A 24,412-nucleotide genomic window follows, 5' to 3' on the forward strand; every position below is an offset into this window, starting at 1 on the left:
CCTCCACACTCCTCGACGACCCACCTCGATCTCGTTGGGTTCTCGCGGGTCCCATCGACGACCGTGGCGGTGAGCCGGGACTACCGGAGCGTGTGGCCCCACTCCTTGTGTGCGTATATTTGGGGAGGTGGTGTACCGAACATTCAGTAATTGTACTGTCATACAGTGTGGAAACGGGCCCTTCAGCCCAACTCGCCCACACCGGCCAACAATGTCCCAGCTACACTAGTATAAGAAAATAACTGCAGATGCTGGTACAAATCGAAGGTATTTATTCACAAAATGCTGGAGTAACTCAGCAGGTCAGGTTGCCTGACCTGCCCAGCTACACTAGTCCCACCTGCCTGCGCTTGGTCCATATTCCTCCAAACCTGTCCTATCTATGTACCTGTCTAACTGTTTCTTAAACATTGGGATAGTCCCAGCCTCAACTACCTCCTCTGGCAGCTCGTTCCATACACCCACCACCCTCTGTGTGAAAAAGTTACCGCTCGGATTCCTATTAAATCTTTTCCCCTTCACCTTGAACCTATGTCCTCTGGTCCTCGATTCCCCTACTCTGGGCAAGAGACTCTGTGCATCTACCCGATCTATTCCTCTCATGATTTTGTACACCTCTCTAAGACCACCCCTCATCCTCCTGTGCTCCATGGAAGAGAGACCCAGCCTTCTCCACCTCTCCCTATAACTCACAGTTAGTCCTGTCCTCTAGTCCTGGCAACATCCTCGTGTTAGCGTGTTAGTGTGTAGGAAGGAACTGCAGATGCTGGTTTACACTGAAGATAAACACAAAATGCTGGAGTAACTCAACGGGACAGGCAGCATCTCTGGAAAGCTCTTTGATCGCCTGGGTAGTTGATAAACTTGTAGAGACTTTATAAAGACTTCAGTACTTTGAAAGTGTTGATTCCTCTGCATACATTGGGCATTCTCGTCAACTGAATTTAATCCCTATTTGGAAACTCCCAGTATGAAAAAAAAACTACCTTGATCAACATCTCAATTTTTAGCTTTCAGACAGGCACATGTATCTGCAGAGAATGGAAACATATGGATCATATGCAGGCAGAAGGGATTAGGATATCTTGGCATTATGTTCAGCACAGATATTGTGGGCCGAAGGGCCTTTTGCTGTGCTGCACTGTTCTATGTTTTGTTTAGTTTAGTTTAGAGGTACAGCGCGGTAACGGGCCCGTCAGCCCACTGAGCCCGCGCCAACCAGCAATCCCCGCACATTAACACCACCCGACACGCACTGGGGACAATTTTACATTTTACACCAAGCCAATTAACCTACAAACCCGTGTGGGAGGAAACCGAAGATCTCGGTGAAATAGTTCATATAAACATGGAAACTAGTTGCAGGAGTAGGCCATTCAGCCCATCGAGCCAGCACCGCCATTCAATATGATCATGGCTGATCATCCAAAATCTGTACCCCATTCCTTCATTCTCCCCATATCCCTTGATTCCGTTAGCCGTAAGAGCTATATCTCCCTTGAAAACATCCAGTGAATTGATCTCCACTGCCTTCTGTGGCAGAGAATTCCACAGATTCACAACTCTCTGGGTGAAAAAGTTTTTCCTCATCTCATTCCTAAATGGCCTACCCCTTATTCTTAAACTGTGACCCCTGGTTCTGGACTCCCCCAACATCGGGAACATTTTTCCTGCATCTAACCACCTGCGTCCAATCCTTTAAGAATTATATATATGTTTCTATAAGATCTCCTCTCATCCTCTTAAATTCTTGTGAATATAAGCCCAGTCGACCCATTCTTTCATCATATGTCAGTCCCGCCCTCACGGGAATTAACCTTGTGAACCTACGCTGCACTCCCTCATTAGCAATAATGTCCTTCCTCAAAATAGGAGACCAAAATTGCACACAATACTCCAGGTGCGGTCTCACCAGGACCCTGTACAACTGCAGTAGGACCTCCTTGCTCCGAAACTCGAATCTTCTCGCAATGAAGGCCAATATGCCATTAGCTTTCTTCACTGCCTGCTGTGCCTGCATGCTTACTTTCAGTGACTGATGTACAAGCACACCCAGGTCTCGTTGCACCTCCCCTTTTCCTAATCTGACTCCATTCAGATAATAATCTGCCTCCCTGTTCTTGCCAGCAAAGTGGATAACCTCACATTTATCCACATTATACTGCATCTGCCATGCACTTGCCCAATAGCATCCTCCTCGCAGCTCACACTGCCACCCAGCTTTGTGTCATCCGCAAACTTGGAGATGTCACATTTAATTCCCTCGTCTAAATCTCAGGCGCTGTGAGACACTGGCACGTGACAATAAAGTAAACTAAAGTAAACTAAAGACATTAAAAAAAGACTTGCTTTCCATGTTAGCTTATCAACATTGTAATAAAACCAAAGTGCAGGTTGCAGAAGTTCAAATGACTCAGAAACACTGCTCATCGTGGCCAATAAACACTTGGTCTTGCCAGCAAACCCATATCATGAGAGCTGCTTAAAAAAATGTGTAGGAAGGAACTGCAGATGCTGGTTTACAGCAAAGATAGACACAAAATGCTGGAGTAACTCAGCGGGACAGGCAGTGTCTCTAGGGAGAAGGAATGGGGGACGTTTCAGGTCGAAACCCTTCTTCAGACTTCTTCAAACACTAATTGGAGGAACAGCACCTCATAGTTTGCTTGGGCAGCGGTATGAATATGATACCGAAACGTCACCCATTCCTCTCCAGAGATGCTGCCTGTCCCGCTGAGTTACTCCAGCACTTTGTGTCTAGCTACTTTAAAATGTTCCTTCAATGTTTCCTGAAGAAATCTTCTGTATCTGAATTTTTTTTTGCAATAAGTTAGCATCAGGTGACGTAGCCCAAACTTAATTTGTTACTGAATACAGAATCAGAACTATACGCTTGTATTCCTTCTGGGCTGCGCTTGTTTACTACAAGTTCCAAGCAAGATCTGAGCACTGGTAAACTAAACTAAAGGTGGACCCAAAGTGCTGGAGTAACTAAACGTTTCTGGCAGCATCTTTGGAGAACACGGGTAGGCGATGTTTCGGATCGGAACCCTTTTTCACAGCCTTCAATAAACTAAATTAAACTTTGATTTTCAGGGGACAAAGTGCTGGAGTAACTCAGCGGGTCAGGCAGCATCTCTAGAGAACATGGATAGGTGACCTTTCAGGTCGGGGCCCTTCTTCAGACAGTTGACTTGACATCTCTACTCCTTCAGATACTCCTTTCTCCCATCCCCAACATTTCCCCTTGCATAGAAACATAGAATATAGATGCAGGAGGAGGCTATTTGGCCCTTTGAGCCAGCACTACCATTCATTGTGATCATGGCTGATCATCCACAATCAGTAATCCGTGCCTGCCTTTTCCCCATATCCCTTGATTCTGCTAGCCCCTAGAGTATCTAGCTCTCTTTTAAATTCATCCAGTGAATTGGCCCCCACTGCCTTCTGTGATAGATAACTGCCTTCTGTGGCAGAGAACTGCCTTCTGTGGCAGGGAAGGCAGTTCTCTTGGCAGAGAAAGCAGATCCCTTCTCTAGGATCCCCACCCACCTTCCCTTGCCGGCCCTCTGTCTTCTCTGGATCTTTTTTTTAAATTTCCAGCTGCTTGTGCAACACCAACCATCTTGTCTTCTCTGCTCCTCTTGGTTCAGTGATAGAGATACAGTGCGGAAACATGCACTCAGGCCCACCGAGTCCGCGCCGACCATCGATCCCCGCACACTTTAGCACTATCCTCCTACACACGCTAGGGACAATATACAATTATACCAAGCCAATTAGCCTGCAAACCTGCACGTCTTTGGAGTGTGGGAGGAAACCGGAGCACCCGGAGAAAAACCCACGCAGGTCACGGGGAGAACGTACAAACTCCGCACGGACAGCGCCTGCAGTCAGGATGGAACCCGGGTCTCTGGCGCTGTAAGGCAGCAACTCTACCGCTGTGCTACAATGCCCCTCAAACTCTCCAATCTAACCCTATCTGAACACACAGCCTTTCGCTCACTCAGCTTCATTGTTTCTACATTTCTTGTTAGCTATCTTCAATGCATTTACAATGTAAATTGAACACACTTCCATGCAATTATAAATATATTACAATCAGTCTGAAGAAGGGTCCCGACCTGAAACGTCGGCTACCCATTCTCACCACAGATGCTGCCTGACCTGTTGAGTTACTCCAGCACTTTAGACAATAGACAATAGGTGCAGGAGTAGGCCATTCGGCCCTTCGAGCCAGCACCACCATTCAATGGGATCATGGCTGATCATTCTCAATCAGTACCCCGTTCCTGCCTTCTCCCCATACCCCCTGACTCCGCTATCCTTAAGAGCTCTATCTAGCTCTCTCTTGAATGCATTCAGAGAATTGACCTCCACTGCCTTCTGAGGCAGAGAATTCCACAGATTCACAATTCTCTGACTGAAAAAGTTTTTCGTCATCTCCGTTCTAAATGGCCTACCCCTTATTCTTAAACTGTGGCCCCTTGTTCTGGACTCCCCCAACATTGGGAACATGTTTCCTGCCTCTAACGTGTCCAACGCCTTAATAATCTTATACGTTTCGATAAGCTCTCCTCTCATCCTTCTAAATTCCAGTGTATACAAGGCTTCAGTAAAGATTGTAAATTGTCCCTCGTGTAGGATAGTGCTAGAGTGCGGGGATCACTGGTCGGCACGGACTCAGTGGGCCGGGTGGCCAGTTTCCAAGCTGTTACTCTAAATTAAACTAAACAATTTAAAACTGGATGTAAGCATGCTTGATGGAACATTCCACAAGTTTCCCCTGTTTTATTTATCGCAACATTTAAGAAACATATAGACAGGTACATGGATAGGACAGGTTTAGAGGGATATGGGCCAAACGTGGGTAGGTGGGACTTCTTGATTAGTACAGGTGTCAGAGGATATGGGGAGAAGGCAGGAGACTGGGGTTAGGAGGGACAGATACATCAGCCATGATTGAATGGCGAAGTAGACTTGATGGGCCGAATGGCCTAATTCCACTTCTATTCCTTATGACCTTGTGACTAGTGAAGCTGGGACGTTAGTCAGCATAGGCAAGTTGGGCTGAAGGGCCTGTTTTCACGTTGTATGACTCTGTGACACTATTTCTCCAGACTTCCTGTTGATAGAATAACAAATACCTATCTCATTTTGCTCGAGTTACTACAGCAGCTGTTGAATGATATCATTTTCACGAACACACGGTGGCGCCGCTGGTGGAGCAGCTGCCTCACAGCTGCTGGGACCCGGGTTCGAATCTGACCATGGGTGCTGTCTGTGCGGAGTTTGCACGTTCTCCCTGTGACTGCGTGGGTTTCTTTCGGGTTTGCACCCACGTCCCATAGACGTGCGGGTTTGTAGGTTAATTGGTTGCTGTAAATTTCTCCTAATGTGTAGGGGGGGGGAAATACAAACGTGGGATAACATAGAACTAGTGTGAACAGGTGATCGATGGTTGGCGTGGACTAACCTAAACTAAACTAAATTAAACCAACCTCATTAACTCCACCACCAATTTTCATCCTGCACTCAAATTTACTTGGATCACCTCCGACACCTCCCTCCCCTTTCTTGATCTCACAGTCTCCATCACAGGAAATAGACTATCGACTGATGTCCATTACAAACCCACTGACTCCCACAACTATCTCGACTACTCTTCTTCCCACCCTGCTTCCTGCAAAGACTCTATTCCCGACTCCCAATTCCTCCGTCTACGCCGCATCTGCGTCCATACTAGGACATCCGAGAGGTCCTCATTCTTTAGGGAACGGGGGTTCCCCTCACCCATCGTAGAGGAGACCCTCACTCATGTCGCCTCGGTACTTCGCAGCTCCGCCCTTGCTCCCCCTCCCTCAGTCGCAACAGAGACAGAGTCCCCCTAGTCCTTACCTTCCACCCCATCAGCCGTCGCAAACAACACTAATCCTCTGAAATTTCTGCCACCTCCAACGGGATCCCACCACTAGTCACATTTTCCCATCTCCACCCCTTTTCGCCTTCCGCAGAGACCCTTCCCACCGCAAATCCCTGGCTAACTCATCCCTTCCCGCCCAAACCACCCCCTCCCCAGGTACCTTCCCCTGCAACCGCAGGAGATGCAACACTTGTCGCTATACCTCCTCCCCCGACTCTGTCCAGGGACTCTTGACAGTCCTTTCAGGTTTGGTCGTGGTTCACTTGCACCTCCTCCAACATCATCTACTGTATCCGTTGTTCAGGATGTGGACACTTATACATCGGCGAAACCAAACGCTGACTGGGCGATCGTTTCGCGGAACACCCTCGTTCAGCCCGCTTGAACCTACCTGATCTCCCGGTTGCCGAACACTTTAGTTCTCCTTCCCGTTCCTACACAGACCCTTCTGTCCTCAGTCTCCTCCATTGTCAGAGTGAGGCTAAACACAAATTGGATGAACAGCATCTCATTTTTCGCTTGGGCAGCTTACAGCCCAGTGAATATTGATTTCTCTCACGTAGCCCCGGCATTCGCTCTCTCTCTACCCCTCCCCCACCCAAGTCGCACTAGCTTCCCATCTTCACCCAACGAACAGCTTACAAATGGCCTGTTTCCTTTATCATCGTTACCTTTTTGCATATATCTTTTATTCATTGTTCCTTATCTCTCCACATCGCCATCTATATCTCTCGTTTCCCTTATCCCTAACCAGCCTGAAGAAGGGTCTCGACCCGATACGTCACCCATTCCTTCTCTCCAGAGATGCTGCCTGTCCCGCTGAGTTACTCCAGCTTTTTGTGTCTATCTTCTTAAACTAAACCAAAGTTAGACACAAAGTGCTGGAGTAACTTAACAGGTCAGGCAGTGTCCCTGGAGAACATGGATAGGCGACGTTTCGGGGTGGGACCTTTTTCAGAGCCTTCACCAAACAAAACTTTATTTCAAATAGCTGCAGCAGATGAGAGCGTAGGACTGGACATTACTTGGTGACTGGATGGTTCACTTGCCTGATAACAGCTGGGAAGAAACTGTTCTTGCTTATTTCCAGATTCAGGGGCAGTTTCATAAGTTGTAGGAGCAGAATCAGGCCATTCGGCCCATTAAGTCTACACCATTTAATCCTTCCCTCTCAACCCCATTCCCCTGCCTTCTCCCCATAACCCCAGACACTTCCCAGCTGTCATCAGACAACTAACACCAAAGATAGACACAAAGCGCTGGAGTAACTCAGCGGGTCACTGGAGAAAAAGAATGGGTGGCGTTTCGGGTCAGGACCCTTCTTGTTACTCCAGCACTTTGTGTCTGTCTTTGTCCTATCACCAACCAGAGAGTGGATCTGACCTACCATCTACCTCATTGGAGACCCTCAGACTGTCTTTAATCAGATTTTATTGGACTTTATCTTGCACTAAACATTATTCCCGATATCCTAAATCTGTACACTGTGGACGGCTTGATTGAGTATAGTCTTTTTGCTGGCTGGATAGCATGTAACAGGTTCACCTGCACCTCCTCCAACCTCATCTATTGCATCCGCTGCTCTAGATGTCAACTTATTTACATCAGCGAAACCAAGCGCAGGCTCGGCGATCGCTTCGCTCAACACCTGTGCTCGGCCCGCGTTGGCCAAACTGATCTCCCGGTGGTCGAGCACTTCAACTCCCCCTCCCATTCCCAGTCTGACCTTTCTGTCATGGGCCTCCTCCAGTGCCAGAGTGAGGCCCACCGGAAATTGGAGGAACAGCATCTCATATTTCGCCTGGGCAGCTTGCAGCTCAGTGGTATGAACATCGACTTCTCCAACTTTAGATAGTTCCTCTGTCCCTCTCTTCCCCTTCCCAGATCTCCCTCTATCTTCCTGTCTCCACCTATATCCTTCCTTTGTCCCGCCCCGCTGACATCAGTCTGAAGAAGGGTCTCGGCCCGAAACGTCACCCATTCCTTCTCTCCCGAGATGCTGCCTGACCTGCTGAGTTACTCCAGCATTTTGTGAATAAATAACAAAAAAGCTTGTCACGGTACCTTGGCACACATGACAATAATGAATTAAACTAAACTACACTGTGATTACAAAGAAGAGTGTAATCTCGCCTGTGCATGTAAGTGAAAGGAATGCGATCACATTTACATTTCCAATTGAGGAGAAACAATTAAAACATTCCTGGTTTCGACATGAAATAGTGATGAAGTGCAGATCCCTCCCTAACCTCAGGCCTCTGAGGTTGACTGTTACCCTGAATAAGATCCACTAATTCACAACAGATAAGGAATTTCACCTGCTTTTAACAAGGCTCAGGTATTTACTGGTTCGACTCAATGACTAACAGGAGAAGCATGCAGATAATGTTTTCATGATGTGCTTTTGGGATGTTTTGAAGCTGGCAGAACGAGAAGACAAATTAACTTGCAATCACTACAACCTTCAGTCAGAGGATGGTGAGTCTGTGGAATTCTTTGCCACAGAAGGCTGTGGAGACAACGTCAATGGATATTTTTTAAGGCAGAGATAGAAAGATTCATGATTAGTACTCGTGTCAGGGGTTATGGGGAGAAGGCAGGAGAATGGGGTTAGGAGGGAGAGATAGATCAGCCACGCTTGAACTGTGGAGTAGACTTGATGGGCTGAATGGCCAAATTCTGCTCCTATAACTTATGAACTGATGAATATTACTTTTCTAAATGGAGAGAGAATCCAGCAACCGGATGTGGTGCAAAGGGACTTGGGAGTGCTGGTGCAGGATTCCCAAAAAGTTCATTTGCAAGTTAAATCGGTAGTAAGGAAGCATTCATATCAAAAGGACTGGAATACAAGAACAGAGATGTAATGCTGAGGCTCTGTAAGACGCTGGTAAGGCCGCATTTGGAATATTGGAAGCAAATGTGGGCCCCATATCTGAGGAATGATGTGCTGGCTCTGGAGAGGGTCCAGAGGAGGTTTACAAGAATGATCCCAGGAATGAATGGGTTAGCTTATGATGAGCGTTTGACAGCACTGGGCCTGTACTCGCTGGAGTTTAAAAGGTTGAGGGGGAACCTCATTGAAACTTATAGAATAATGAAAGGCATAGATGGAGTGGATGAGGAAAGGATGTTTCCACTGGAGGGAGAGTCTAGGACCAGAGGTCATAGCCTTAGAATTAAAGGGCGCTCTTTTAGAAAGGAGGTGAGGAGGAACTTCTTTAGTCAGAGGGTAGTTAATCTGTGGAACTCATTGCCACAGAGGGCTGTGGAGGCCAAGTCAGTGGATATTTTTAAGGCAGACGTAGACAAATTCTCGATTAGAACAGGTGTCACGGGTGATGGGGAGAAGGCAGGAAAATGGGATTAGGAGGTAGAGATCAGCCATGATTGAATGGGGGAGTAGACTCGATGGGCCGAATGGCCTAATCCTACTCCTATAACCTATATGATCTTGTGAAAACATTAAAATAATGCCAATTTGACTATTTTATGCAAAGCGTTGCGTAAAGAATTTATAATCTAACATATATCTTTGAATGATATTAACGGAGAAAATCACAGCAGTGCTGTACGAGATTTTGTATCTTTACTCTGCAACTTTATTTTCTGTACAGTGCTCAACACATAAAAACACAAAAAATGCTGGAATAACTCAGCGGGTCAGGTAGCATCTCTGGAGAGCATAGTTTGTACCTCTAAAACTAAAACGTTAGCAAAATAGGTTGACACTGAGACACAACGGGAGATATTAAAAAAGTTGAACAAATGAAGACCCATCATGGATGAACTTGTGTGAGGGATGAGGGGGGGGGGGGAGAAGAACAAAAGTGAGCCCTTTGTAACCTTGTCAGTGGCCTTTATGCGACGACTCTTTGTATGCAAAACAAAGAATACCACTGTGACTTGCCACAGGTGGCAATTAAGTATCATCACGGTGGCGCAGCGGTAGAGTTGCTGCCTTACAGCGAATGCAGCGCCGGAGACTCAGGTTCGATCCTGACTACGGGTGCTCTCTGTACGGAGTTTGTACGTTCTCCCCGTGACCTGCGTGGGTTTTCTCCGAGATCTTCGGTTTCCTCCCACACTCCAAAGACGTACAGGTATGTAGGTTAATTGACTGGGTAAAAATGTTAAAAAAATTGTCCCTAGTGTGTGTAGGATAGTGTTAATGTGCGGGGATCGCTGGGCAGCGCGGACTCGGTGGGCCGAAGGGCCTGTTTCCGCGCTGTATCTATCTCTAAATTCATGGAGTCATAGAGTGATACAGTGTGGGTTTTCTCCGGGAGCCCCGGTTTCCGCCCACACTCCAAAGACGTGCAGGTTTGTAGATTAATTGCCTTCTGTACATTGTAAGTTTACAAATTGCCCCTGACCCATGAGATAGTGCTATGTATGGTGGGCCGAAGGGCCTGTTACCACACTGTATCTCTAAAGTCTAAAATACTTTAAATTAACTAAAGTCTAATGTAACAGTGTGTTAGCAAGAAATAATGGGAAATGCAGTTTATTATTAATCTCTAATATAGTCATAAAGTCATACAGCCCTGTGGAAACAGGCCCTTTGGCCCAACTTGCCCACACTGGCCGACATGTCCCAACTACACTAGTCCCACCTGCCTGCTTTTGGTCCATAACCGTCCAAACCTGTCCTATTCATGTACCTGTCTAACTGTTTCTTAAATGATGGGATAGTCCCAGCCTCAACTACCTCATTTGGCAGCTCGATCCACCACCCTTTGTGTGGGAAAAAAAAATCATTTATAAAGTATCATTCAAAAGATGGCCAAACACTTTCTCTCAGAGTTATATTTAAGTCAGGATGTGGAGGGGAAATGGAAAAGAAGTGCAGATTGGATACAGTGAACATGTTCAGAGGCATGCGAGCTAGTCAATAGCCTGCCCACCATGGGAGAAGACAATAGACAATAGGTGCAGGAGGAGGCCATTCGGCCCTTCGGAGCACAGATCATCAGGGTGTCCAGACAACATGAAATGGAAGAAAATAATTCTGACATTTCTTATTCCCATAACTTGTACTCCACACATCTAGCTAAGGAGCCATTGCGATATGGAAGTCTCTTTTTAATAGTTTGGTGGAAGCAATATCTGTTAGTGGCTTCAAAAGAGACCTTGGAGAAGATGACCTCAGGGTAATGGGTAACGATCAGGGAAGTGGGACTGATGGGTTTGCTCTAGAAGGAGTCGGCGGCACAGACTCAATGGGACAATTAGCGTCAAATGGCGTAGCTGGTACAGCTGCTGCTTCCCAGTGCCGGAGACCTGGGTTTGATCCTGTCCTTAGTTGTTGTCTGTGTTGAGTTTGAACGTTCTCCCTGTGACTGCTTTGGCTTCCTCCGGGAGCTCCCGTTTCCCCCCCACATCCCAGGGGGATGGTTTGCAGATTAACTGGTCACTGTAAATTGCCCCTAGTGTTCAGGGAGTGGACGCGAAAGTGGGACACCGTAGAACGAGTATGCATGGGTGATCGGTGACTCAGAGAAACATAGAAACAGACGATAGGTGCAGGAGGAGGCCATTTGGCCCTTCAAGCCAGCATCGCCATTCATTGTGATCATGGCTGATCATCTACAATCAGTAACCCGTGCCTGCCTTCTCCCCATGTCCCTTGCTTCCGCTAGCCCCTAGAGCTCTATCTAACCCTAGGGGCTAGAGCTAGAGAGAGCTAGATAGAGCTCTTAAGGATAGCGGAGTCAGGGGGTATGGGGAGAAGGCAGGAACGGGGTACTGATTGAGAATGATCAGCCATGATCACATTGAATGGCGGTGCTGGCTCGAAGGGCTGAATGGCCTCCACCTATTGTCTATTGTCTATTCGTTCGTCGGTTTGTTCGATCCATCCATCGATCAACCGATCAATCGATCGATCAGTCAGTCGGTCAATCAATTTAATAATTCTGTACTGATGATTAATAAGCAGAATAATACTATGATTTAGCGATGAATTTCTATAGCGAGTTGATTTTCATAAATATCCATTTCCCTCATTCTTTGTAGAAGACACTTATGAGCGAATGATTACCGTTGATGGTGAGGGAACAACTCTCGTTGTAATGGATACATGGAAAAACAAGGTAGTATAATTATTTCCTCTCATTTGAGTCACAGTTTATCAAGCAGTGTAATTACAGATTTCTTCAGTGAAGATCCCTATCATGTATGTAAAGCTAATATTATCGGTTAACTACATTAAATATCATGTTGTTCCAGGAAAATCACAGGTTCCATGCCTTTCTTAACCTGCCAAGATAACACACTCGCTGCGTGTGAAACAAGCATTTGCAATGTGAAATATTTTGTCCTGTCCTAACATGAAAGTTAGATGAGCACAAATAGGAGTTTTTAATTATAATTGGCGCTGTGTGCAATGATGTAAAATTGCATGTGAAGAATTTCTAGTAAATGGAGTTGACTGTGAAATGTGAACCAGTGTATTTTGGCAGACGGCATGGAAAGAGATAATACAGATAGCATATGACAGCACTGGGCCTGTACTCGCTGGAGTTTAGAAGGTTGAGGGGGGGCCTCATTAAAACTTACAGAATAATGAAAGGCGTAGATAGAGTGGATGTGGAGAGGATGTTTACACTGGTGGGAGAGTCTGGGACCAGAGGTCATGGCCTCAGAATTAAAGGGCGCTCTTTTAGAAAGGAGGTGAGGAGGAACTTCTTCAGTCAGAGGGTAGTTAATCTGTGGAACTCATTGCCACAGAGGGCAGTGGAGGCCGTCAGTGGATTTTATTAAGGCAGAGATGGACAAATTCTTGATTAGAACGGATGTCAACGGTTCTGGGAAGGCAGGAAAATGGGATGAGGAGGCAGAGCTCAGCCATGATTGAATGGCGGAATAGACTCGATGGGCCGAATGGCCTAATTCTATTATAACTTATATAAAAAGATATATCGTCATTGTTTTTAATGGTAGGCAGGAACAGAGTGGAGGCGATAGGACATGTTGTGTAAGAAAATAACTGCAAATGCTGGTACAAATCGAAGGTATTTATTTCACAAAATGCTGGAGTAACTCAGCAGGTCAGGCAGCATCTCGGGAGAGAAGGAATGGGCGACGTTTCGGGTCGGGACACTTCTTCAGACTGATGTCAGGGGGGCGGGACAAAGAGAGTGATTAGCAAAGCTTTTGGGATCTAGGGCTTCTTAAGTAGTTATTGAGTAGGTCAGGGGGATTCGGCTGGACCTTTACTGAGCTCTGACTATGCCACAATTACAGGGCGGTGGAGTGGCGCAGCGGTAGAGTTGCTGCCTTACAGCACCAGGGTTCGATCCTGACCATGGGTGCTTGTCTGTACAGTGTTTGTACGTTCTCCCAGTGACCTGCGTGGGTTTTCCCTGAGTTCTCCGATTTCCTCCCACACTCCAAAGACATGCAGGTTTGTAGGTTAATTGGCTTCGGTAAAATTGTAAATTGTCCTTAGTGGGTGTAGGATAGTGTTAATGTGCGGGGATCGCTGGCAGGGGCGGACTCGGTGGGCCGAAGGGCCTGTTTCTGCTGCTGGAGGCGGTGTAAGGCAGCAACTCTACCGCTGCATCACCGTGCCAGCTTGCTGAACATTTCCTGCATTTCCTGTTTTTATTTCAGATTTGCAGAATCAGCAGATTGTTTGATTTTCCACTCATTTATTAGTTACTCCCTGACCTGATCACTCCAGTGCATTACCTCACACTCTAATTACATTCCATTTCACAATTTTCTGCCCAATTGATCAGATCATCTTTGCCTTCCAGGACTGTCTAATGCTGTTCTTCTCACTGTCAGCCACACACATAATTTCCAGCACTTTGTGACTTTGTGTTACACGCTCAGTTACTCCGGCACTTTGTGCATTTTTTGTAAAGCAGCATCTGCAGTTCCTTGTTTCTCCAGATAATTTTGTTCTTTTTCCTCTCCCAATTTCCTCTCTGCATGCTTTCTCTCTCTCTCTCTCTCTCTCTCTCCTCTCTCTCTCTCTCTCTCCTCTCTCTCTCTCTCTCTCTCTCTCTCTCTCTCTCTCTCTCTCTCTCTCTCTCTCTCTCTCTCTCTCTCTCTCTCTCTCTCTCTCTCTCTCTCTCTCTCTCTCTCTCTCTCTCTCTCTCTTTCTCACTTTCTTTATTTTTCTTTCTCTTTTTGTTATTTTCTCTCTTACATTCTCTTTTTATTTCTCTTTTCCTCTATTTCTCTCCTCTCTCTCTTCTCTCTCCTCTCTCTATCTTTTTCTCTTTCTCTTTCTTTTACTTTCTCTCTCTCTTTCCTTCTCCCTCTCTTTCCTTCTCCCTTTCTTCCTCTCACTTGCTCTCTTATATCCTCTCTCTCCTCACTCCCATCCTCTCTCTCTCTAGCTTTTTTTCCTTCTCCCTTTCTTTTTCTTCTTGCTCCTCATTCTCTCTCTCTCTTTCTCTCTATCTCACTCTTTTTTCCTTTCTCATGCTTGCTTTTTCATTCTTCTCTCTCACTCTTTCCTCTCTATCTCCTCTCTTCCTTTCTTTCCTGCATTTGCTTCTCTTATCCTTTCTCTCTCTCTCTCCCACCCTTTCCCCCCTCTACTCCCCTTTCCTTCTCACTCCACCTCTCTCTCTCTCTCTCTCACTCTTCTCCTCTCTCTCTCTCTCTCTCTCTCTCTCTCTCTCTCTCTCCTCTCTCTCTCTCTCTCTCTCTCTCTCTCTCTCTCTCTCTCTCTCTCTCTCTCTCTCTCTCTCTCTCTCTCTCTCTCTCTCTCTCTCTCCCTCTCCCTCTCTCCCTCCCTCCCTCTCTCCCTCCCTCCCCTCTCTCTCGCCCTCCCCCCCTCTCTCTCTCCCTCTCCTCTCCCTCTCTGTCTGTCTCTCTCTCTCTCCCCGCTCTCTCTCTCCCCCCTCTCTCTCCCGCTCTCTCTCCCGCTCTCTCTCCCCCTCTCTCTCCCCCTCTCTTCTCTCTCTCCCCTCTCTCCCCCCCTCTCTCTCTCCCCCCTCTCTCTCCCCCCTCTCTCTCCCCCTCTCTCTCCCCCCTCTCTCTCCCCCTCTCTCTCCCCCTCTCTCTCCCCTCTCTCTCCCCCCTCTCTCTCCCCCTCTCTCTCTCTCTCTCTCCCTGTCTCTGTCTGTCTCTCCCTCCCTCCCTGCCTCACGCCTTCCCCTCATCTCCATGGCAGCATGTGGACTTAGTGCACGGTGGTGGAGCTAATTCATTTGCCTGCACGTGGATCTGCAGCTGTGGACGAGCTGGAGCTGGAGTTGGAGCTGGGGCTGCCCCAAGTGCTCACGCAATCAGCGTCTGATGTTCCAATATGGGCTGAAGCACAACAGCAATCTCCCAGCGCAAGGACCCACCGATTTAGCAGCTTTTTTTTTGGAACATGCGATTTGACATTGATTTTGCGAGGAAAAAAACGATTTGTACAAAGGGCGAACACATGCTGGCTATTTTAGCAAACCAAACAATTAAATTATTGCATATACTGACTAGCTAATTAAATTATTGCATTGTATGGGAGGCGCAGTCCCAATCTCGTTGTACCCCTGTACAATGACAATAAAGATATATTGTATTGTATTGTATTGTATTGTATTACAGCGACAGGAAGGGATGGCATTCAGTTGGAAAGGGTGCAGAAGAGATTGCCCAGGGTGTTGAAACAGGGAACCGCAGCCGCTGGTTTACAAAAAAAGACACAGAGTACAGGAACATTTTCTCCAGATATGCTGCCTGACCCGCTGGACTACTCCAGCACTTTGCGTGTATCTCTGGAGAACATGAGTAGGTGACATTTCGGGTCAGGCAGGACCCTTCCTCGGAAGTCTGAATTAGTCTGACCCGAAACATCGCCTAAACATATAAAATTCTTTAAAGGATTGGACAGGTTAGATTCAGGAAAAACGTTCCCGATGTTGGGGGAAGTCCAGAATCAGGCGTCACAGTTTAAGAATAAGGGGAAGGCCATTTAGGACTGAGATGAGGAAAAACGGTTTCTCCCAGAGAGTTGTGAATCTGTGGAATTCTCTGCCACAGAAGGCTGTGGAGGCCAATTCGCTGGATGTTTTCAAGGGAGAGTTAGATTTAGCTCTTGGGGCTAAAGGAATCAAGGGATATGGGGAGAAAGCAGGAACAGGGTACTGATTTTAGACGATCAGCCATGATCATATTGAATGGTTGTACTTCTGCACCTATGTTTCTATCCATGTTCTCCAGAGATCCTGCCGAGCCTACTGAGTTACTCCAGCACTTTGTATCTTTTTTTCACCCTGTTAGCTGGACTTGAGCTTTAAGGAGAGGCAGGTATAGGCTGGGACATTTTCATTTGAATCTTAGGAAAGTGAGTAGTGAACCTATTGAGGTGTACAAGATCACGAGGAGCATATTAGAAGTGCCCCTTTTCCCAGAGAAGAGGGTTCTAAAACTAGAGTGCACAGACTTAAGGTGAGAGGGAAGACATTTTTAACAAAGATGACAGGGGCAATGTTTTCACTCAGAAAATACGATAGGATATGATAGAACTTTATTTATCCCAGTAGGGAAATTGGTCTGCCAACAGTCATAAAAACACAACAAGATACATGAAACATGAAATTAAGCACGGCACGGTGGCGCAGCGATAGAGTTGCTGCCTTACAGCGCTTGCAGCGCCGGAGACCTAGGTTCGATCCTGACTACGGGCGCTGTCTGTGCGGAGTTTGTACGTTCTCCCCGTGACCGTGTGGGTTTTCTCCGAGATCTTCAGTTTCCTCCCACACTCCAAAGACGTACAGGTTTGTAGGTTAATTGGCTTGGTATAAATGTAAATGGTCCCTTGTGTGTGTAGGGTTGTGTTAATGGGTAGGGATCGCTGGTCAGTGCAGACTCGGTGGGCCGAAGGGCCTGTTTCCGCGCTGTATCTCTAAACTAAACTAAACTAAAGTGACAAGTGGAAAGTCGAGAAAATAGTCCATGAATGAGCTGCCAGAGAACGTTGTAGAACCTGAAACAATGACGGCTTTTAATGGATAGATTTTGGATAGATGTGTGGATAGGAAGGGTTTAGAGGACTATTATTCAAGTAGAGGCTGATGGAACCAGCCCATTATGCCAACTTGGCCTGCATGGACAAGGTACCATGGCAATGAGGGAGAGGCTGGAGGAGTTTTACTCCAGCACCTTGTGTCTTTTACTAACTTCTTGCCTTACCGTGAATACTAGCAAACCGTGCATGTGGAGACTTCGATCCCTCCACACCCCCAGAGCTTTGTAACCTTCACGTTGTAAATTTGAGGAAGGACATTCTTGCTATTGAGGGAGTGCAGCGTAGGTTCGCGAGGTTAATTCCCGGGATGGCGGGACTGTCATATGTTGAAAGAATGGAGCGACTGAAGGATGAGAGGGGATGTTATTGAAGCATATAACATTATTAGGGGATTGGACACGCTAGAGGCAGGAAACATGTTCCCGATGTTGGTGGAGTCCAGAACCAGGGTCCACAGTTTAAGAATAAGGGGTAGGCCATTTAGATCGGAGATGAGGAAAAAAAAATTCAGCCAGAGAGTTGCTGCGAATCTGTGGAATTCTCTGCCTCAGAAGGCAGTGGAGGCCGATTCAGCCTGTCCCAATGAGTTACTCCAGCTTTTTGTGTCTATCTATAAGAAAGATTTAAATTTGTGGTGAATGTGACATTTTCATTTGCCAAGATTACACCAGGAATATTAGTTTTAGAGATAGAGTATGGAAACAGGCCCTTCGGCCCAACAAGCGACACCTACCAGCGATCACCCGTACACCAGTACTATCCTACGCACACAAGGGACAATTTACAGAAGCCAATTGACCAACAAACCTACACGTCGTTGGGTGTGGGAGGAAACCGGAGCACCCGGAGCAAACCCACACAGTCACGGGGATAACGTGCAAACTCAATACAGGCAGCACCCATGGTCAGGATCGAACCCGGGTCTCTAGCGCTGTGAGGCAGCAACTCTACCGCTGCGCCACCATGCCTCCCAGCCTTACGATCAATTGAGTAGGATACGATACGATAGAACTTTATTTATCCCACGAGAGAAATTGACCTGCCTTCAGTCATAAAAACATAAAAACACACAAAACCACAACACACACACACACACACACACACACACACATATATAAAAACACAAAATACATGAAACTACATACATACAAAATACGTGTTAATTTGCCCTCTGCAGTTTCTGTTCTGCCGACCTTCCATGTGAGGATCGAGCTATTTTCATTGTGCTGTAACTTGTAAACTGCAAAAGATTTAATTGTTGTGTCTGACGATCTTCATAAACCCAGAAAAGGAACGGATTCTGATATTTTTGTGTCCATTTGTGTTTGGCGACAGGATGAAGATAACTGGGTTCGGGATCACTGTATGCAGATAGGCGACGCGTATCTGATTGTCTACTCCATCACGGACAGAGCAAGCTTTGAGAAAGCTTCCGAGCTTCGCATTCAGCTCCGGAGAATACGACAGGCCGAAGATATTCCGATTATATTAGTTGGGAATAAGTGTGACCTCGTGCGCTGTCGGGAGGTATCTGTGGCAGGTATGTTTCTTAATTTATCTTTCCACAAGTGGGAGAGTCCAGGACAAGAGGGCACAGCCTCAGAATAAAAGGACGCACATTTAGAAAGGAGATGAGGAAGAATTTATTTTGTCAGAGGGTGGTGAATCTGTGGAATTCTTTGCCACAGAAGGCTGTGGAGGCCAAGTCATTGGGTATTTTTCAGACGGAGAGTGACAGATTCTTGATTAGTACGGGTTATGGGGGGGGATAGCAGGAGAATGGGGTTGAGAGGGAAAGAGAGGTCAGCCATGATTGAATGGCAGAGTCGATGGGCCGAATGGCCTAGTTCTGCTCCTATCACTTATGAACTTCTGATACTCCAACCAGCGTTAAGATAATGCTACATTATTGGAACTTCCTTTGTTTTCTGGTGGGTATTAATCCGAGGCGCTGGTGCCTTATTAAAGTGGATGTTAAAAAAAATTGTACCGCTATTCTAAGTTCAGAGATTTCCAATCCCTGCACTGTGTAAACTTTCAACCCCAACCTTGCATCAAAATATTGATTGCGTTTTTATAGCCTTTGTTGTGCCCTTGCAGAATGCCGTCTGTGTTGGCCCCTGTGACTGTTATCAGCGCTGTAAAATACAATTTACTGTGTGATATGTGACATAATATGGGCACCTTAAAATGAAAATGTTATTGGTGACTGCATAAATATTACTCAGAAGACGAAGCATCAGTAAACCAATGGGTTTAACTTTGGTCGGAGAAGGGTCCCGACCCGAAATGTCACCCGTCCCTTCTCTCCAGAGATGCTGCCTGTCCCGTTGAGTTACTCCAGCATTTTGTGTCTATCTTCGGTTTAAACCAACATCTGCAGTTCCTTCCAGCTCGGGGTTTAGTTAAAGCTTAATTTCAAGTTGTGTTCATGAGACTGATCAAAAAGGATTATTTCTTCACCTTCCTTGTTTTAATGGTTAACAGTAACTGATTAGAAGTGTTGGTGGAAAGAGTGCAGAGAGGGGTTTTACAAGGATGTTACCAGGACATGAGGGCCAGAGCTACAGGAGAGGTTTGAGCACGATTGGACTCCATTCCTTGGAGCACAGGAGGATGAGGGGTGATCTTGTCGAGGTGTATAAGATCATGAGGGGAATAGATAGGGTACAGTAGATGCACAGAGTAGGGCAATCGAGAAGCAGAGGACATAGGTTTAAGGTGAGAGAGGAAAGATTTACTAGGATGGTGAGGAGCAACTTTTTCACGCAGAGGGTGGTGGGTGTATGGAACAAGCTGCCAGAGTGGGTATTGAGGCAGGTACTATAACAGCATTAAAAAGACATTTAAACAGGAACATGGATAGGGAAGGTTTTGAGGGATGTGGGCCAATTATGGGGATGGTGGGACTAGTGTAGATGGGTCATCATGGCAAGTTGGGCTGTGAGCCTGTGTTTATGCTGTAAGAACCTACATTAATTTCATTGGGTTTACTCCAGTCCATAAAGCATTGTTTGTTCAGGGAGCCTCACGTAAAGAATTTATGTGAACTTGTGAAGGAAAAAGTCAACAGCAGCTATGAGCGGCACGCTCGGTGGTGCAGCGGTAGAGTTGCTGCCTCACAGCGCCGGAGACCCGGGTTCCATCCTGAGTACGGGTGCCGTCTGTACGGAGTTTGCACCTTCTCCCTGTGACTGCTATGGTTTTCTCCCGGTGCTCCGGATTCTTCCCACATTCCAAAGACGTACAGGTTTGTCGATTAATTGGCTTCAGTAAATTGTCCCTCGTGTTTAGGTGCCAGTGGGCCTTTGTGACTGCAGCTGGGACTGTAAAATGGATCCAGATTGGTGCCTCTTGCATATGGACACAGTGGGCTGTTCTGTACATTCTGTACCAACTGGGGATCGTGCTCAAGTACAGTAAGGGGACAGTCTTGCCAAGTTGTATGCAAAGAAAGTATCTCACTGTACGTCGGTACACGTGATAATAAAGAAACCATTTTCCGTTGATAGAACTAGTTTAAGGGTGACCGTGATCGGCACGGACTCGGTAGGTCAAAAGGCCTGTTTCCACGCTGCATCTCTGTCCAAAGACGTACAGGCATGTAGGTTAATTGGCTGGGTAAATGTAAAAATTGTCCCTAGTGGGTGTAGGATAGTGTTAATGTACGGGGATCGCTGGGCGGCACGGACTTGGTGGGCCGAAAAGGCCTGTTTCCGGCTGTATATATATGATATGATCTCTAAACTAAACTAAAGAGATTGGGGCAACTTCCTTTGATCCGTATTTTTGACACAAAAAGCTGGAATAACTCAGTGGATCAGACAGCATCACTGGAGACGGCCACAGTTTAAGAGTAAGGGGTAGGCCATTTAGAACGGAGATGAGGAAAAACCTTTTCAGTCAGAGAGTTGTGAATCTGTGGAACCCTCTGCCACAGAGGGCAGTGGAGGCCAATTCTCTGAATGCATTCAAGAGAGAGCTGGATAGAGCTCTTAAGGATAGCGGAGTCAGGGGGTATGGGGAGAAGGCAGGAACGGGGCACTGATTGAGAATGATCAGCCATGATCACATTGAATGGCGGTGCTGGCTCGAAGGGCCGAATGGCGGCCTCCTGCACCTATTGTCTATTGTCTAAAAGGAATAGGGGACCTTTTGGATCGAGAACCTTCCTCAGACTGAGAGTCGGGGGAAAGGGAACCGAGAGAAATAGATGGTGATGTAGAGAGATATAGAATAAATGAATGAGAGATTCAAGATTCAAGATTCAATATAGCTTTATTGTCATCCAAATTGGACGAAATTCAGTCACCCACAGTCCAACAACAAAAGCATCAAAATAGGCATTAAAATTACACAACCCCCAAAACACACAAAAGAAACATCCATCAAGAAAACATCCATCACAGTGAGTCTCCTCCAGTCCTCTCCTCACTGTGATGGAAGGCCACAATGTATTTTCCCTTCTCCTGCCGTCCTCTCCCGCGGTCAGGTTGTTGTGGTTGCAGGCCGCGCCGGACGGTCCGCAGCGGCCCGAGCCTAAGGCGACCTTTTGGATCGAGATCCTTCCTCAGACTGAGAGTCGGGGGAAGAAAGTAATGATGATAAAGGATATAAGCCCACTGTTAGCTGTGGGCTAGGTGAAAACAAGTTACAGACAATGAGACTCAACAGGACGACATTGAAACTAGCATTACGACTAGGGTGGGGGAGGGACAGAGAGAGAGAGAGAGAGAGGGGATGCAAGCGTTATTTGAAGTTAGGGAAATCAATATTCATACCGCTGGGTTGTAAGCTTCCCAAGTGAAAGATGAGGTGCTGTTCCCCCAATTTGCGTGTGGCCTCTGACAATGGAGGAGGCCCAGGACAGAAAAGTCAGTGTGGGAATGGGAATTAAAATGTTTGGCAACCGGGAGATCAGGTAGGTCCAGGCGGACTGAGTGGAGGAGTTCAGCGAAACGATCACCAAGTCTAGAAACATAGAAACATAGAAAATAGGTGCAGGAGTTGGCCATTCGGCCCTTCGAACCAGCATCAGCCAGAACTATTCAATATGACCATGGCTGATCCCCGTTCCTGCTTTCTCTCCATATCCCTTGATTCCTTTGGCCCTAAGAGCTATATCTAACTCTCTCTTAAAAACATCCGGTGAATTGGCCTCCACTGCCTTCTGCGGAAGAGAATTCCACGGATTCACGGGTGAAGAAGTTTTTTGTCAGCTCTGGCCTACCCCTTATTCTTAAACCGTGACCCCTGGTTCTGGATTCCCCCAACATCGGGAACGTTTTTCCTGCATCTAGCCTGTCCAATCCCTTGTCCAATTTTACATGTTTCTCCGAGATCCCCTCTCATCCTTGTAAATTCCAGCGAATGCAGTCTGCGTTTTGGTCTCGCCGATGTATAAGAGTCCACAGCTAGAGCAGCGGTTGATGCTAAGCGTATTTTGCCATCCGCAGAGGGGAGATCGTGCGCCGTGGTCTTTGACTGCAAGTTCATCGAGACCTCCGCCGCCGTGCAGCACAACGTGCAGGAGCTGTTTGAAGGGATCGTGCGGCAGGTGCGACTCAGGAAGGACAGCAAAGAGGTGATCCAGCAGAGAATGGCCCAGTACAAAAGGAGAGAGAGCTTCCCCAGGAAAGCACGCCGCTTCCTGGACAGACTGGCCGCGAGAAACAACAAAAAGATCGCTTACAAAGTGCGGTCAAAGTCTTGCCATGACCTTTCCGTGCTATAAAATGCACAGATTAAGTGGCCACTGTTCCATTGCCAAGCTATTATTGCGAAGGTTTGGGTTTATCAATCTATATTAGATTACGTACTTGTACTCAATTGGTTTACAGATAGAAACATTGAAAATAGGTGCAGGAGGAGGTCATTTGGCCCTTCGAGCCAGCACCGCCATTCATTGTGATCATGGCTGATCATCCACAATCAGTAACCCGTGCTTGCCTTCTCCCCATATCCTTTGATTCCGCTAGCCCCTATCTAACTCTCTTTTAAATTCGTCCAGTGAATTGGCTTCCACTGCCTTCTGTGGCAGAGAATTCCACAAATTCACAACTCTCTGGGTGAAAACGTTTTTTCTCACCTCAGTTTTAAATGGCCTCCCCGTTATTCTTAGACTGTGGCCCCTGGTTCTGGACTCCCCCAACATTGGGAACATTTTTCCTGCAACTAGCAGATGTGTCTACTTTGACAGCTCTGTTTGGATTCTTGACCGCACGATTTTATGACATAGAGTCATACAGTGTGTCAACAGACCCTTCGGCCCGACTTTCCCATGCCGACCAACATGCCCCATCTACACTAGTCCCACCTGCCCGTGTTTGGCCCACATCCCTCAAATCCTATCCATGTACCTGTCTAAATATTTCTAAAAGATTTTGATAGTACCTGCCTCAATTTTGCTTGGGCAGCACAACCCAGTGGTATGGATCTAGATTCATTTCTCTAACTTTAAGTAACCCCAGCATTCCATCTCTCTTCTTCCCTCCCCCACCCAAGTCACACCGGCTTCTTGTTCTCACCTAGCAAACAACCAACAATGGCCTGTTCCCTTTGTCATCGTTACGTTTTTGCATATCTTCCATTCATTAGTTCTATATCTCTCGACATCATTGTCCATATCTCTCATTTCCCTTTCCCCTGACTCCAGTCTGAAGAAGGGTCTTGACCCAAAACGTCACCCATTCCTTCTCTCCGGAGATGCTGCCTGTCCCGCTGAGCTACTCCAGCATTTTGTAATTATTTTCAGCTATCTCCTCCAGCAGCTTGTTCCTTATACCCACCACCCTTTGTGTAAAAAATTACCCTTCAGGTTCCCATTAAATCTTTCCCCTGTTACCTTAAACGTATGTCTTTCTCGATTCCCCTATTCTGGGCAAGAGACTCTGTGCGTTTACCCAATCTCTTCCTCTCATGATTTTGTACACCTCTTCTCTGCTCCCGTTCCAGCTTAATGGGGTTGTTCCTATAGCAGTGTGACCAAAGTATTCCAAGAACACAGCACTCCAAGTGTGGCCTCAGCAATGTCTTGTACAATTAAAGTAGTGACTTTGTATTCCATTCAATATTATTGAAGGATTAAGGTGAACAAACCAGCATATTTCTAAGTTATCTTTTTCAAACAACTCATTGTTGACCATCATATATTTTTGTACATATTTTTCCAGAAAAGATTTATGAGAAATTTTACCAAGCCTTTTGTAATGTTGTTAATATTAATGTTGATAAAACTCTGTATTTATGATGGAATTTACTGATTTGTAATGCATTTTCAAGCAGCCTAATGTTTATTAATTTTACTCTGAACTTCAATTTATAACTTTGTGTAAAGTATGCAGGCTAGTACTTTTAATAATTCTTTGTGTGTATTGGTGTGTGGAGGTCTGTTAGAACACTTTGTTTCTGAGATTAGTGTCAATACTAAAAGAGAAATAAGTTCTGGTTTCTCAAAATTCGGAATTAGTCAACCCTGACAATTAGTTAAAAAACTAAATAACCCAATC

At 46.4% G+C, this 24,412-nt stretch overlaps 1 protein-coding gene across 1 annotated transcript in view; it reads left to right on the forward strand.

Annotated features, from left to right (window-relative positions):
- Positions 1-22,638, forward strand: part of gem (GTP binding protein overexpressed in skeletal muscle) — a 35,066-nt gene extending 12,428 nt beyond the window's left edge. Inside the window, exons 3-5 of the mRNA XM_078398496.1 lie at positions 11,942-12,018; positions 18,240-18,444; positions 22,361-22,638. Of these exons, the coding sequence (XP_078254622.1) occupies positions 11,942-12,018; positions 18,240-18,444; positions 22,361-22,638 (560 nt within the window). The remainder of the gene's footprint in view (positions 1-11,941; positions 12,019-18,239; positions 18,445-22,360) is intronic.
- Positions 22,639-24,412: the final 1,774 nt, after the last annotated feature.

This window comes from Rhinoraja longicauda, chromosome 4 (genome assembly GCF_053455715.1).
Source record: "Rhinoraja longicauda isolate Sanriku21f chromosome 4, sRhiLon1.1, whole genome shotgun sequence".
Taxonomy (NCBI): Eukaryota; Metazoa; Chordata; class Chondrichthyes; order Rajiformes; family Arhynchobatidae; genus Rhinoraja; species Rhinoraja longicauda.